The sequence below is a fragment of the Crassostrea angulata genome, chromosome 4 (assembly GCF_025612915.1).
Source record: "Crassostrea angulata isolate pt1a10 chromosome 4, ASM2561291v2, whole genome shotgun sequence".
NCBI lineage: Eukaryota > Metazoa > Mollusca > Bivalvia > Ostreida > Ostreidae > Magallana > Magallana angulata.
Window position 1 is genome coordinate 33,376,681 of NC_069114.1, and position 17,429 is coordinate 33,394,109.

The window sequence follows — 17,429 nt, forward strand, 5'->3', positions numbered from 1 at the left end:
ATTAAATCCGATTACAAGAGTCAAATTAAAAATCAAGTACGAATATGTACCTGTTTATCAAAAGTAAAACTACTCATAATTTATTTACAGTGCATCGTTATGGAGCTACACAGAAAGTTTTATATTAATTTGCCGAGCCAAAAAAAAAAACATGGAAAACGAAGAGAAAACAAAGCGGGGCCAGAATAACTGACAAATTAATTAGGACTATAAAGCCCCCCCCCCCCCTCTTGAAATGTATATACTGAAAACAGATTATTGGCGTACAACATCCGCACACAATTTAAAGAAAATTTCATGTTTTTTTTTTCATTTTCGCTAGCTAATGTAAGACATCACAAATACCCCAAACCCCCTCACGGAAAAGGAAATGCTAGGTGATGAGAGAGAGAGAGAGAGAGAGAGAGAGAGAGAGAGAGAGAGAGAGAGAGAGAGAGAGAGAGAGAGAGTCGATGTAAATCACAGGTGCGCTAACACCGTAAAAATTAAAGCTTGCTAGTTGGTCTGCCCTACCCTAGCTACCTCCTCTCTTTTCTCGTTTTAGAGGCTTAATTATTGTCTATATATGCTTGTAACAAATCAAATCAATTTCAAATTCTAAATCAAACTGAATTTGACACTACAAAACTCTCTTGTGTCTGTCTGTCTGTCTGTCTGTCTGTCTCTCTCTCTCTCTCTCTCTCTCTCTCTCTCTCTCTCATATCGACAATGGCATTGTCATACCCTACAATATACTATTCTTATCTAGCTGGATTTTTGTCTTTGAGGTTGTAAATCATTATATCTTCTATGGTTTAAAACTTTATCATAACCTATATTTTGACATGTCGATTATTTCATTGAGTTTCGTTTCATAGCTAAAACATTTAGATTAAACAGATCTTTCTTCGCGAGCCGATTTTTACACGGTTGAGGCGAATACACTTCGGGTTAAAATTGTTCGGGGGGAAATACATACAGGGCAAACAAAACCACTTAGATTCGCAAAGCCAACAGTGTTATTTCTAAATTAATTGTTTATACTGTGTGGGGTAATTCATCAATGTTAATTTAACCATTTTATAACCACTAAGAGCTATTAAGACATTTATTTGTAGGAAAGAGCATGTACGAATGATCTTTATTTAGAACAGTTTGATGTTGCTAGGATACAGGTTTCAGATCCATGATTTGATTGGTTAATTTAGATATTGAATCTCGAATTTCGAATCTCGAATCTCGTATTTCGAATCTCGTATTTCGAATCTCGAATCTCGAATGATCCTTCTCGGCTTTCGTATCAATCCCCATTTCTTCAACGAGCAGCAAAGTAGTTCATGGAAACTCATGCACATTGTATGTGTCCAAAATGCATAGTCTTGTTTTTAAAACACGTTATTAATGAAAAAAAAAAACTAAAAAAGATAGACAATTCTCTACAAATAAAAAAAAAGAAACAAAAAACAAACACTTTTGACAAAAGTGGCTCTTTTTGTAACTATTTGGTATAGCGGAAGCTTTTACTTTGCCGCTGTTTGTTTTTTTTTTTGTTTACTTTTGTAGTTGTGCATTTTATAGTAACACTGGTAGTTTGCCTGCCTACAGCCAGGACTCTGCTTTCAACAGAGCCCGGCTAAAAACCGTCCCAAGAAACGATGAATAGACAAAGTATTTAAAAAAAATCAAATAAATTAAAATGAATTAATTTCTTTTTTGAAGCCCTAAACATTTTACAATACATTCTTTGAGTCAATGTCATCTCAAGCATTCTATTGTATGTATTATCATTATTATACATCACATTTTTTATGCTGAATGTTTTAAGGTTTGTTTTTAGATAAGAGTGAAAAATTAGAAAAACTAAAAGAGGAAGATCAAGACATATACGTTCCCAGGTTCTGTATTCCACCAATTCTAACTTTTTCCACCGATGATGCTGTAGACAAAGATGTGGAGGATGCAACAATTGAATCGGTCAATGAAGCACAAGCCTGTGTTGATGAGTCGTTTCTTTCAACGTCAGAGAGTCCTGACTCTGAATCAATAGTAATGGGCGATATTGAAATTGAAAAATCTGTTGCGTCAGGTAAAAATGCAATGCTGACAAAGATGCTTTCAAAACTATCGAACTAACTTTTGAATGCACACATTCAATTTATATTACAAAGGGAATGATTCATTTACATACTATATTAAAGCTAACTAGCATGATCGTATTTATCGTTTGCAACACGTGCATGTAAGTAGTTAAACAAATCAAACGCTACATATTCACGAAATAACTGATTTGGTTACATTGATAGTAAATAGAAAAGCTAAATATTTAGGATAATTTGAAACACTTTTATTCAATAACGTGTTGGTAAAAGCTAAGCTGTTTCAGTGAGAAATAGTTCATAATTCATCTGATATGGATCATTACAAACATAATAAGGCAGATAAATAAATCAAGAACAAGTATTGTGTTCTTCTTTAACGTTTGGTGCGCAGGTAAATGGACGGCATTATGTGAAAAAACATGTGACACCATTAGAGTACGGCTGAATATACCTTTGACTAAAGACACCTTGAAAAGCTACTTTGAGAACACACAGAAGTCAGGGGGAGGATATATTGTATCCCTAACAACTATCAAAGGAACAGAATCGAAAGTTGAAGACGCCCTTATAACATTTGCTGAGTCAAAATGTATTCTTATTTTTTATATTTTGTAACCAGTGTATCTATTTGATTAAAAATAATGCTAACAGAATACTAATAAAGAATGATACTTTTATTGATAGACTTATTGAAATATCTAAAGAAATTTGAATGATATCGGAATATTTGAAACTGAAAAACTCACATTTGCTGTACACGTACATGAATTGTGAGCTTACTTTTGCAACTTAAAATTACAAATTGAACCAAATATCAAGTAGCTACTTGGATTTGACTATGCACTAGCTTACAGAAGGATTCAAATACCGATTTTTTCTTTGATTTTCTGTATTTTGTCTATACAGATGCGACTAATTGCCTCCAACAAGATCATATGTTATATAAAATGTCCTTAGATGTTCAGAAATTAGACCGCCGGGATCCAACTCTCTGGGAAATGAACAAAGCTCTAGTGACAGGATTAAACACTATAACAACACAGGAAACGCTAGTGGAATTTCTGGAGCCTCCAGCTGGTGTGGAACTTATATCTCTGGTGAGAGGGGAACAAGAAAATGCAGCCATATTGGTGTTTGCCGAAAAACCAGGTACAGAAAATTATAAAAACAGCTTTGTACATGTAGCATACATCATACATACATGCATGCATGCATACGTACGTACGTACGTTCACACGTACACACATACATACGTGTCGTACAAGTTAAGAACGGGGTTCAAATTTTCGTTTATTAAAGCGGACGTCAATTTTAATTTGCTATTTACTCAATCAGGCGTGAAGTTGGTCATTTTAAATAAGTTCTTTAAGATTAATGTTCTCGTAATGTCTATACAGTCATACTGAATGTTCTTTTTCTACTTTTAGATTTCGCAAAAATGTCTAATCAATGCAAGGAAACAACACTTGAAGGCAATACCTTATTTGTACAGATGGTGATGAAATGTCAATCTATCTATGTCAAGGGAATTGACAAGAGCATTACCTGTAATCTACTAGAGAATTTTTTCTGTAACAAGAGGAAAAGTGGAGGTGGAGATATAGAGAAGGTGGATTACCATCCAGAAGATGGTTATTGTATTGTTTACTTTGAAAATCCATCAGGTAACGATGTTATAAAATTATTCAGTCAGTTAAGAAACTTTAAGGGGCAGAAATGGTGACAGTCATATTTCTTTATTCAAATCTAATAATAGAGTACATGTATTTGTATTCATAATCAATTTGTTCTTTTCCAATTTAATTTTGGCATGAAAAAAATGCATCAAAGTTAATATCATGCTTGAATATGAGCCAATTAATCTGTTTAAACTTCTCTTTCACGATATAGAATACATGACTCAGCGTTTGTGCTGTGTTTACAAAAATCTATCCGTACATTTATGTTACCTCCTCCCCCTTTTAACCGATCAAGGCAACATTAAAGCTCGTTTGATTTCATTTGCTTGTCAACGTAAATGAAGACAGTAACACCTCGTATTAATTAAAATATGTCGTTATTTATTTATTTACATAATCATAGGTGGCTGGAAGATCCACAAACAGTTGACTAGAAAAAAATTACAGTGTATAGATCAAAAGGGGTTTCCAGTCCACAAAATGTTATACCTAGTACACATGCTAAACAACTACAAAAGAAAAAGAAAAAAAGAGAAATACAATGAAAACATCTTCAACAATTGTGTATTTTGCTTATAGAAATTAAAAAAGTGGTGGATGGATGGTGAGGTTGAAGGTGTCTTAATTGATCAACAATTTTCCACGCAGCTTCCCCTAGTAAAAACAAAAGAATGTAAAAGTAGCAAGAGACTGTGCGGCGCTCTGATTGGCTGATAGCTCAGTCAATTTGCAAAGTAGCAAATTTTACCGACCGGATTAAACGGCAATGTACAACAGTGGAAGAATTATTCAAGTCTTCGTAGAAATTAAACAAGTAAATTATAGATAGTATGCATATAAGAATACATTACAATGCTATATAAAGGTTTAACACAGATTGCTTTATTTACAAAATAAACCCTAATTTGGAAACATACTATTATAATTATAGTGACAAAAAAAATAGGTGAAACATTAGGGAATTGTACTTTTAGTTCTTTTAATCAGTTTATGTCTTATTCTTAACAGAAGAGTTTTAATATAAGTCGCATGATCTTCCATCATAACAATGAACAAATTATTCATTAATGCTATGTGAATCTGTAAAGAAAATCTTTAAAACATTGACATCATTGCGTGGACCTAGAAAATATATAAGCGAGGTTAAACCGGATGCTCTGGGGAAAATTCAGCCTGCGCATGAGCTAGCCTGGTTCCTGTGCGTAACGGGTAGCTCAGGGAACCAGCAAGCACATCTTTATCTGAATCAGGATCGGAATTCCGTGTCATATGCACATATAAGTTCAAAGGCGCTGTAATTGTAAAAGTGTCGGTAAACAGTAAGGAAACAAAGTATTCCTTTGAAAGAAATGATGGGCATGTGATATGAACTATCAGTATTATGAAATAAGTTAATGGTATGCCGAAACTACAACATGCATCAAATAGCATAATTTGCAATGTTTTGTTGTTTTCCAAATACACATGTAACTTAACTTTACTTTTATAGTAGGCGAGGCTAGAGAACTTCCCGATTAAATGTTTGTAAGCATTTATGTATGATTGAATAATTACAATGTATGTCACTGTATAAAAGTTTAAATCTTAAGAAAAATGCATCAAAAAATGAAATTTTTAATTTACACAAATCTGTCACTGAATAGTTAACAAAGTAGTGCGAATCGTAATGTGTGCGCAAATAGTAGAATTCACCGAAAGCCTGATACTATACATGCAAGCTTCATTTATAGATATATCATAATTATTTCAGAAGTATGAATACTTGTAATTCTGAGATAAAAAGTAAGGTCTATACATACATGTATACGTAATACAACGTACACATTTAGTGGTTAAAAGCAGAGGGCTAGAGTCGGTGGAATCTCTAATAATCTTAAGGCTTTCACGTTTTCCTTGGAAACACATGCAAATGGTCCACGTACATGTATTGTAGTCCTTTTTTAAAGGACAGCAACTTGTTTCCTTAAATTGAAGAAGTGTGGTTTGAAAACTTTGTTTATAGAAATGTAAAACTGTGTGAAATGGCAACTCGATCTGCACACGCGTGAATTTATGTATGTTAAAAAAAATATGCATACACAACGTTCGAATGAGAGAAATTGTTTACATCGTCATGCTAGCTCTTTTTTGCATTAATTAAATTACGAATTAAGTAAAAACAAGTGTTCATCATTCTGAAATATAAAGAACGATAAAGAGATTTACGTCAATATGACCAAGATTATTCATGTCTGAGTTCCCTCAAAAAAAAATTGTACTCCGCGCACATATGGCACGATTTAAGCAATCATTGTAGATTAAATGAAAGAGAATTGTTTTTCAGATGCAAGGAATGTTGCAGCACAAGAAAAGTTTACAATTGATAAGAGAGAAGTACAAGCAGAGATGTTTTATCCCTGTCTAGGTTTGTCAGAAAAACCGACAAATCGGGAAGACATGCCATGTGTCTCATATGAAAGCAATGTATATGTCATCAATTTTGTTCAAAACTGTGGGCCGGCATTTAGCCAAATAAATGAAGCTTTACAAAAAAAGTTTGTCAAGATAAAATGGCCAAAATCAAAGTCAGATTTTATTATCAAGTTACAGTGTACAATGACAAAAGATATGAAAAATTCAAAGGAAATTCTAATAAGCTGGAAAGAAGAAGCGACGGTTGAGATGGATAGGCATATGAAAAGATTTGTATATAAATTGCATTCTATTTTACCTGAGGCATGGTCATTATTTCTGACTCGGCTAAAAACATTAAATATCGGTGATCCAATCAAAGTGAACGTCGTTTTGGAACAGGAAAACCACACAGCTATATTAACTGGCTATGAGGAAAATACTGAAGCCCTTACTCGGACAATTCTTGATTTTATCAAAACAGAGGAGTCCAAAATAAAAAACCAAAAAAGAATAATGAAAAATGTACCCTTAGATTTTCATAAATGCCAGAAGATATGGGAAACTCATTTTTGGAAGAAATTAAAGAGTGATTTCCCAGATCTTGTTTTTCAAGTTAAAAACATTAAAAAAGAGGTGAATTTGACTGGAAAGCCTGCAAAAGTCAACGAGGCTCTGATCAAGATTAATGAATATCTGATGATTACAAAGTCAAAGTCGTTTAACATTTCAAAAGGACGTTATGAAATTTTTTCCATGAAGGAAGTAAAAGATCGTTTTATTGAAGAAATGAAAGCTAAACGCAACATGGCAGTTTGGAATGTAACAGATGACAAAGTATATATGACATCTTCAAACTTAGAAATGGTTGATGATGCTTTAGAGACCTTTAAGAAATTTATTCCAGAAGAAAAAATTAAAATCAGAGACATTGGCAAAGTTTTGAGTATGCCAGACTGGCAAGCTTGTGTTAAGAAACTGAAAGACAGTTATGATAAAAAAATGTTTATTTCTTATCAAAATTCTGAAGTTTGTGTCACCGCTACTATATATATTTTCGAGACTGTTTATAAGCAGATTGAACATGAACTGAAAATTTATTCCGAGAAATGCCGCATTGACAGCAAAGAAGTTCATTTATCTCTACAACAGTTTAGGTACATGCAAATGTTCGGCCAAAATGAAATTTCAAAAATCAAAAAATCATGTACTCCAAAAAAATTAGAAATAAAACTAAATCAATCAACTTGTTCAATAGAAATTACGGGCAATAATGAAGATGTTAAAAAAGCTTATGAAAAGTTGATGAGATCTATTCATGTAGGTAGTTGCAGCATAACCAATTCTGGAGCTCCTGTGTTATTAACTTCAGGAATAGGGCGAGAGACCGCAAAGAGAGCCGGAAAAGAAGCATCATGTATCCGTTATGATGAAGAAGGAGTGTGTCATAATAGAGAGATTAGGGAAACTGAATCATTTAAAGGCCAAAGAAGAACATCGAAATGTTTACCTATAAAAATTGCTGAATGCAAATTGCAGTTATGTGATAAGAAGTTGGTAGTTATGCAAGGAGATGTTACAAAATTGGAAGTTGACGTTATTGTGAATGCTGCAAATGGAGAATTAGATCATTGTGGAGGTTTAGCCTTGGCAGTATCTAAAGCAGGTCAGAAGTACAAATATTTTCTACTTTTGTCTTTGTAATTGGTGTGTGTGTGTGACTTAATGATCTGAATGGTTTTTTAATGAATTTTTGAATCTACATATTGCAAATGCAAAATACATTCATTTATTTGTGTGACTGAAGTATAAATCTGTCAGTAGTTGATAAAGGTGCAGAAAATGAATAACATATAAATATCTTTACAGGAGGAAAAATTATTCAAGAGGATAGTAGGACATACTGTAAGTCCCATGGCACTGTTTCACATGGTGAAGCAGTGCCTGCTCACCCAGGTGAACTCCCCTGTAAAATGCTGATCCATGCCGTGGGGCCAAGATGGCGTAATGGGGGTCACGACGAAGAACATTTGCTTAAAAAAGCTATATCTAGATGCTTGGAATTGACAGACAAATATAATTATTCTTCCATAGCTATCCCTGCATTAAGTGCTGGATTTTATGGATATCCTGCGGCACAATTAGTGGAGGTTATTTTGCGTGCTATTGAATCATACAACAAGATTATATCTTCGTCAATAAAAGAAATATACTTTTGCGATGTCAATGATACTATTGTCAAGGAGTTTGTCAAAGCTCTTAAGACTAAATATGGACTGAAAGTCAAGGAATTCTATGGCTATGAATATGGTTTGTTTTTTATTGATTTCATTGTCATCTGAACTCAACTTTATTGCAAATTAAATGATTTCTTTACAAAACTTTATTGGACTCAACCATTTTAGATTATTTACATACATTATATATAAGATGATAGTTCAAATTGAATATTATACATATTAAAGTTATAAAGAATGATTTCTTTTGTTAGTTAAACAATTCTCAGTTCAAAACACAGACTCTCATTTAGAAGAAGAGAAGTCAAGAAAAAGCAGGCCTAGGTCGGATATTGACAACAGTGAGATGAAGGTTATCAGTGGCAATCTGGCAAAAATGAGGGTAATATTATGTTTATGAATATGTTGGGAAAATATCATTGCTGGGGTCACTCATTGTTTTACATTAGGTAATACCTAAGCCTTTTGATACTTGACTTGGATGTTAGGTTGTAACACTGGAAATCCATGAACAATTGGGTTTTTTGCGTGTAAACACAATGTAAGCTATGATGACAAATCACTAGTAAGCAAATATACTCTTCGCCTCTAATGATAATAACCCCTCAACAACATTGATCTTGACCTTGATATTTTGTGACGAATGATAAGTAATGTTCAGAAATTCAGGCAGAAAGAATTATGATAGAATGATAAAGAGACATCCCAAAAGCAGTATATTGTATACCCAAATCATCAAGATCTGCATTGAAAATCTCACTTTAAGTTTAAGCATTAATGTATTGTACTCTAACAAGTTGTTTCAATAACAGGTTGATGTGATTGTGAACTCCACGAACAAATCATTAAACCTCAATCTTGGTGCTACGTCCAAGAGTCTTCTAAGGGCAGGGGGTGAATTCCTGCAAGAAGAATGTAGAATGAAGTACAAACATGGCGTTCAACCAGGAGAAGTAGCCATGACCAAGGGAGGTAATCTACACTGTAGGCAAGTGTATCATGGAGCCATTAAGAAGTGGGATCACAACAAAGGAGATGCACTCAGTGTGAGTATAAAAGCATGGGTAGTGGATGTAGGTGAGTGAAAATATGTTCAAAGCAATGGTTTATATATATGTTTAAATATTTATGAAACGAACTTGTGCACAGAATCTAGAATTATATGATAACAGTTAAATCAGGGCACTGTTAAATGTACAACGCATTTTAAAAATTACGCACTTAAAATAATTCAAAGTGCGTTAAATTTGTGATCGAGTCATCGCACTTTCAAAAAATTAAAGAAACAGTATGCAAGGTGCAGTCAAAGTTGTAAAGACCGTCTAAAAGATAGATAATAGTTTTTAGCCATCATGTATTGAATAGCAATTTTTCACCGAAAAGGCTTTTTGATAAAATTAATCAGTTTACGAGGGTTGTTCGGAAATTATTGAAACAACAGAGATATTTTTCTTTCCTAGTTACGGATATCAGTGAAAATTGGCATAAACATTGAACAAATCGCAACAAATAATTTGACAAAGTCATATTTAAAAATATCAAGTATTTTGTTTTTTATGGTACACAAACAAGTCAATGATCGGGGTACCCGACGCAGACATAAACTCGGCGGATAGCAATAACTCAAGTTTTGTTAAAAAAAAAAAATTATGAGAGAAGATTTAAATGGTTGCTCCCTAAAATGAATACATTAAATGAGAAATAAATAATATTTCATGTTTTCTGTTTATTCATAAGGTAGTTAAAAGATAAGCGTAACGGAACGCGGTAAAATAACGTTGCGATTCGTTTGAGGTTGGGCCGGGTCACTAGGCATAGGCAAGTTTGTCAGCTTTCTAGGAATGATCAAATGATGATATAGACTTGAAAATATTTACACTTGTAAATTTTATCCTGGTGTACTTTTTGGAAAATTTTCGAGGGTTTAAAGGGTTCCTGAAGCCCAGGCAATGTGAAACTTATGTCATAGAATTTATTTACCAGAATATAATGCAAAAAACTGCATCGAAATCGATGCAAAAATAATGGAGTTACATGTGTACGCCGCTTAAAAGTGGCTATTTTTACCTGCTTTGTGAAATATAATCAAGACGAAATAGAATTCGGTGATAACGAGGCTTCAGCAAAAGAAACGTCACGAGGTCAACATGAGGGGAATTTTCCTACAAAGATATACAAAATAATTTCGATTTTAAAGCCAAAATGATTGATATACATGTAGGTCTGATGTTTTGACGTATCTAGTTATTTTAAGTATCGTAAATTTAGAAATTGTATCCGTTATTATTTTGTTAAAGTCGTATTTCTTTATAAAGGATTTTAAAATTTGTTATTCTCGTCGCCTTTTTGCCGATGAATACGACATCTTAAAACGCTTGCATGGGCAGACTTATGTTCATTATTTTTTTTATTACATAATATCCCTTCACACACGAATGATCCGAGACAATGACACAGGTAAACAGGTAAACTAACGAAACTACTGCTACAGACACGTGTATATCTGGGGTATATATACGCATGGTACACGAGTCCAGTGATCAAATAAAAAGGGGGTTTTTCACCTCTAGACTGGTAAATTGATTTGTGTATAATTAGCCCCTCAATTGTTATCAAACAAAACAGAAAAATAAATTAGACTGTGTAAAATCAAGCATTCATAAGCTAATTCATATGTATAGTCCGTCAATCAGTGTTTAAAGAATCATGAATGAGAAAGATAACCGTTTGGTTTTGTCCCCCGGATGATTTGATTTATTCAACCTGCATGTTATGCATCGATCATAAACAAAGCAAACTTCAAAAATATTAGCGAACAAAATGTACACGTTTTTTTTTAAATTTACCTGAACATAATGACCTTTATTTATAGCGATTTCGAATTCCTAATACGACCATAGCGGTCAGGAGTGAATTTTAACATGAGGCGAAATAACGCGATTCCTTTTTTTGTCGCTTGTTTTGAAAACATTTTATACATATTTTTTAAAATTATTTGGCACAATTGACCGTGAAAGTTACTGAAATGTCTATTATCATACACATACTTAGCATCTTAGCATTGTTTAAAAGCGTACCGAAAAATTGATATAAAATCGGACCAAGCAGCTTTAATGATAAAAACATGTTGATTCACAGTCATAACGCACTATGATGTTTTTTTTTCAAAATGCGTTGTATTGGTCCAAAATATAACAAACTTTAAAAAATAATTTTAAGGTAAAAATTGATAGGTTGTGGCACCAAAAAAAATAAACTACCCGTTGAATTTTCTACATTTTATATATGTATGAGTTGGAACATAATTAAAATCATACTAGAGTATTAGGCAAAGTCATCAAAATAGTTTTCGAATTAGGTAATTTGAATATGACCTCTTCAAGACCCTAAAATCTGAAGAAAAAAATTAGTTAAAAAAGTGAATTCGACCGTATCAGAATGGCTGTGAAACTTTTTTTGGACACCTAAGATCATTTGTCATACAAGTATACATTATCAAACAAGTTAAAATTTGATATCATTTTTATATTTGGCAAGATCTGTATGAAAAAATTGAAAGACCTTACCGTAGTCATATGGTCTTTGCGTGAAATATCAGATATACATTACACATAAGGTCACGTTTTCATTTGATTGTGAAAGAAAATATCCATCACATTTCTCATTTTATTCCACAATATAGAATATAGTTAGTCAATAGATATGTTATATTTCATGAAAATGTAATACCCAAAAGAAGTTAGGATACAACGCATGGTATTCCCTTTAAAATCAATGAAATCAAGTAAATAAAATACTTTTTTTCTGTATTAAATAATATAATGTCAATGTATTGAATTTTAAGTTCACTACAAAAAGGTTTGAGCTTTTGTCTTCATTTGTAGAATATGTATTTCTTTGTAAACAAAATAATCAAATTAGAATATTTTTTTTTCTTTTAAAAAACCAAACACGATTTCACATTTCAAATGGACATTGGAATGACCATAGACTGATAATAAATGTTCGCACTGTATTCACAGTTGTTTACTCTTATTACAGTTAATACAAATGTTCAAATGACTCAGACCCAATGGATCATTAATTACATTTGTACTTGTTAGTTAATCTACTACTAAATAAATACATGTTTATTCCTAAAATTCGATGAAATATTTTATATTCCAGCTTTAGCAACTTACTGTCTTTTGTGCATTTAAAAAGTGCATTATATATTGTTTCAAACAGAATGAATCGTCAAAGATAATAAGTAGAGTATTCCATTTTTCTTCGTGTTTGACGCTATTATTACAGCTCCTGAAAAATACTTTTAACACCAACATTCTGACCTCTCCTGAATGGAAGATATAAATAGTTTAACCCAAGTCCAGAGCTTGCAAGCCAACTTGCTACAGCCTTTGAAATTTTCTTTTCTAAAATCACCGATGCAAAGCTGGCTTTCAATTTCGTCTAATGAAAGGGAATTATATTCGACATTTCTGCAATGACGGTACAGTTTTTCTTCAAACAGATATAAACTTTTCGAAGGCATTATGTGTATCAAAGTCCTTTCCAAGAAATGCATTAACCAGAGTTGACTGTTTGTAACTTGGAATTGCAGTTTTGGAGAAAACTTTTCTTCCTTAATTTTAAGTGTCTCTATGCGTCCACAGATTAATTGTAGAAAATAAGCAAAAATTCCAAACTCTTCCAGTAATGACAAAATTAAAACATAATACGATCCAATACAGTGTCCTATTAGACGGGGCAGCTCTTTGATTTAAGAAAATCTAAAAAAAAAAAATACCAACCCCCCCCCCCCCCCCAAAAAAAAAACCAAAAACTAAGCAAGGCCTGATGGATGCGAACACTGTCTTTTTCTTTTCCATAACGATTCATTTGATTCTTTTGAAAACAGAAAGACAGCCTTGTGATATCAGTTGCTTTTTGGCTTATTGGCTGACGCGGATCAATGTGAACATTAAAGGAATCCTTGCAATTATATGCAGAAAACTCTGTAATATTAGAGAACCATGACAATCCTGTTGCTTTAATGTCGAAAACAACATGCAACTGACGGAATTCAATGTCTGGAGACGTTAAAGCACTTGCATTGATTTTATACGTCTGAATTCCTTTTTGAAGAGTAATGTATAAATTCTGTTAAAAATTTACTGACTAAATATATAAAATTTGTAAACATCAACTAGTATAGATGAGTTATTTTAAACCTATACAAAATATAGATTTTCATGACTATATTCTGGTTTTGGATATGCGAAATTGTCAACGTCACAATAGCGAAATAATGCCCTACATTATAATATAAAATTATGTGTTATAATCTTGAGAAAAAACTTGATTTATGATTAATTATAAATTAATTACAGCCTTTTGCTATTTGTCGATCCATTGTTTTATATAGTCCTGATGAGAGAATATCAACCTAAAACTTTGTCATCGCTCCATATCCTCTAATCAGGTTTATACACCAAGTATTGACCTTATCAAAAGTATATTATTGCATCATATAGTAAAATACTACATATGTAATAATATCATATACATATGTAATAAAATACAGTATAATATATACTTGTTTCTTATCTTATCGCAGGTTCTACATGTATGGTATCATGGTATTTCTGTTTACGTATAGTAGCACGCGCTGAAAATGACATTTGACGTCGGGATATTTTTAGATATAGTAAACAGAGGCACGCTAAAAATCATTGAGGTATATAATAGAGGAAACTCACAATAACATTAGTTTCTGGAAATATTTCCGTATTAATAGATTTTTCGACTATATGATTGAACTACCGCGATAGCATAGGACCGGCTCATAAAATTGTATTATATGATATATGATACATTTGGTATTTTACGATTTTGTACCTTACAGTACTGTATTGTTCATTTGAGATGGTACACTACTATGGTATGATATTGTATCATACCATGATCTCTCATCTTGAACTCTGTAATCTTTGATAACCTATGTTTTAGAAATTAAATTTAGATGTTCAGATTTTTATGTGCGTACCTTTAACAGCAGGCGTCTTCATTTTTGAGTTATTCTTAAGTGCTGTCTTGTATGCCACACCTTTTCTTTGGCCATTACCATTCCCTTTATCTGTGGTACTTTTCCTGGTGATAGCTTTTGCATCTTCATTGACATCAACATTGTAAATACGAGGTGTTATTCTAAACGAAAATAAATGAAATTACCTGCTGACTGTAAAACAGAGAGAGAGAGAGAGAGAGAGAGAGAGAGAGAGAGAGAGAGAGAGAGAGAGAGTTTGAACAATACGCGGGTTGTCCCAAAATAGCGTAGACAGAACACATGACTTAAAATCTGTTCACTGCAATTTCATTAGACTTCTACGTTTTGTTCCATGACCTTTTGGCAAACAATGCTAAAAATTTCAAATATTAGCTTAATTTGTTTCTTGAGAAAATGAGTAATTAGTAAGGACAAGTTTTGCCAGGTGGTGCAATGTACGACGTCAAAAATTATCAGTCTTTACGCTGTTGCTAAACCCTCCACATCGTTGTTGATAACATTTACGTTTGATTTCCGAAAATGTCTTGGAAAAATAATATTTTCTTAGAACATTTACTATGAATGTACATTCAATATACATTTCTAGTTTTGTTTTCTTAATTTTTGTCTATGTACAAACGATCTGCCGACTCCAAACATGCCCTGTATTTCTTGTTGTCTAACGTCCGTCTAACCAAATTGCGTCATTCAGCATTTTGACGTCCAATTCTATCGGTCCGGTTTTTTTTCCACCTATTGTCATCATACTTGTCCGAATATTTTCAATATTGCTAAACTTCTATTTCATAAATTGCATTTCTAAGCGATTTTGTTAATTTTATTTACTTTAAAAGCCGCTAAAGATTTGTTTCAAGGTCTTAACAAAATTTTATCAGTTACCAGTGCGCCGCCTTAAACGCCGACGTCGTCATTTTACTTTGAGTTAACAATTCAACTTGTCACAAAAGGCGCTATAAAATCTTTAAAAATTTCGTTAGAGCCAAAACATTTTTGGGGCAAATATTATAATTATTAACAAATTTTAAAGTATTTTTCATTTGAATTTTTTCATTTGAAAAGTGCTTTTCCTAGCAATTTTCATTTCATTATTTTGATTTTAACCTGTCGCTTTTGACATTGCGCCGCATGTCCAACTTCTGATCTTACATGCTTTCATTTTACTAATTTAATCTCAAACAGTATTTGATTTCAAAACATAATTTCAATGCAAATAACTTTAACACTTTGTGACACAAGTTTCATCTTCCTGTGTCTTCAATTAACTGAATAACGTCACTTGTCTACGCTATTTTGGGACAACCCTCGTATAGTTTGAAGTCCTTAAAAGAGTGCAAAATTACCGTTACAATGTTTTTGTAATGACATTTAGACCTCCTCAGATTTGCATACCTATTCTTAAGTGCTTTACTCGCAATATATGTAATATTGAAGTGTTTATTTGCTTGAGTTGAGCTCATGCATATTAACTCTGATGCCCTTTTCTGCAACCTTTTAGTGGTTTCAGTCAACTCATTTCTTAAAGCTTCATTGTGAAGTTGTTTAACTTGAAGAGGGGTAACAACTTTATTAACAAAGATAAATATATTTATTAAATATTCATTAGTTTGACATACCACTGTCAATGTTTCTTTAGAATTTTAAGATAATATTTAAAAAAAACCCATTTATTATTCTCTAAACTAATTTTGATTTCTTTGTCGTAATATTTAGATCTCTGTATTTCTAAGTAATATTTCATTTATGATCAGATTCTGAATACATACCATATGGTTACTTTGGAGTTTGTGTCAAAAGCACCTCTGCTGATCCTTAATCCAGTTGACACCTGATTCGTATGGCAACAGATATTATTGCAGATAATGCTGTCGAGTCCATATCTTGTCTCATTCAGTATGTCAGTGAGGTGTAAAGGCGACCGGTATTTACAACAATACAGTCGATGTTTAATTTTCACAATACACCTTTCATCATATTATTTAACATCTTCTGAATCATGGTCTTCGACATCCAAATGCAAAAAAACGTCAGGCACATCAACAGGCGACGGACCCACTTGTCAGTCGGCATTTTTGGCATAGAAGTAGTCATGGGCGTTCTGTATTTAACTTACGCCTTTTTCTTGTTCATTTGTTTTAATCTAGATAACCGCCAAGATTTTATACGACTTGCAAACTTGTCTTATATTTGCAGTATTTGTATTGACTCCCAATCGTCTGCCCCGTCGGTCATTTTGTTTCGATAGACAATAACGTAAACGGAGATAATTATCTACCGGCGTTCATAAATTTTTTTAAAGTGCGTTGCTACAGTGCACATCTCCATGTTATCCCAAATATTTTAAAATTTGAAAAACAGTTACTCATGCATTTAGAGAGGTGTTTTTATTTTCATTGAGATATTGTAGATCCGGTGTTTTCTTTTATCAATCATATTATTTTTGCTCCTGTCACATACACTTTATATCACATGAATCATGCCCAGTATATTTTGCTACTTAAAAGTTTAGGGATTACAGAACAAAGACCTACACATACAAAAATGTTACATATAATTTACTCTATTTTTGCAATATCTGATAAAATCCCTAAAGACATTATATTAGCAGTAATGACTAAATCATTTTTGTAAACAAGTATCAACTACTTGTCGACTTCTGGGATCTTATTTTGAATTTACCTGTAATTCAGATGTTATTTTTTAAAAACATTATAGAGGTTCACTGGATTTGTTGAGAATTGTCTGAGAATGGCGGACAAGAATTGGATGAGTTCCATGGCATTCCCAGCACTAGGGACAGGAAGACTGGGTTATCCCCCTGATCTTGCTGCAAAGACAATGCTCAAATGTTGTAGAGATTTCCTACGTCAGAAAAGATCAACTTCATTGAAAGAGATTATCTTTGTTGTTTATCATGAGGATAAAGAAACTTTTGAAGTAAGTGATTTTTTTTTTAAATTTTGTATTTCATTGAAATATTCTAATAACAAATTTCAATAAA

The 17,429-nt window shown here is 32.7% G+C and overlaps 1 protein-coding gene across 7 annotated transcripts in view; it reads left to right on the forward strand.

Annotated features, from left to right (window-relative positions):
• LOC128181278 (protein mono-ADP-ribosyltransferase PARP14-like) overlaps positions 1-17,429 on the forward strand; it is a 29,331-nt gene that overhangs the window by 9,756 nt on the left and 2,146 nt on the right. For 2 of the 7 annotated variants that reach the window (XM_052849619.1, XM_052849625.1), the window contains exons 3-11: positions 1,817-2,065; positions 2,470-2,667; positions 2,985-3,227; positions 3,506-3,742; positions 6,081-7,814; positions 8,018-8,458; positions 8,640-8,767; positions 9,198-9,431; positions 17,144-17,365. In XM_052849619.1, coding sequence (XP_052705579.1) covers positions 1,817-2,065; positions 2,470-2,667; positions 2,985-3,227; positions 3,506-3,742; positions 6,081-7,814; positions 8,018-8,458; positions 8,640-8,767; positions 9,198-9,431; positions 17,144-17,365 — 3,686 coding nt within the window. The remainder of the gene's footprint in view (positions 1-1,816; positions 2,066-2,469; positions 2,668-2,984; positions 3,228-3,505; positions 3,743-6,080; positions 7,815-8,017; positions 8,459-8,639; positions 8,768-9,197; positions 9,432-17,143; positions 17,366-17,429) is intronic. The other 5 variants (XM_052849620.1, XM_052849621.1, XM_052849622.1 and 2 more) reach the window with 5 other exon arrangements.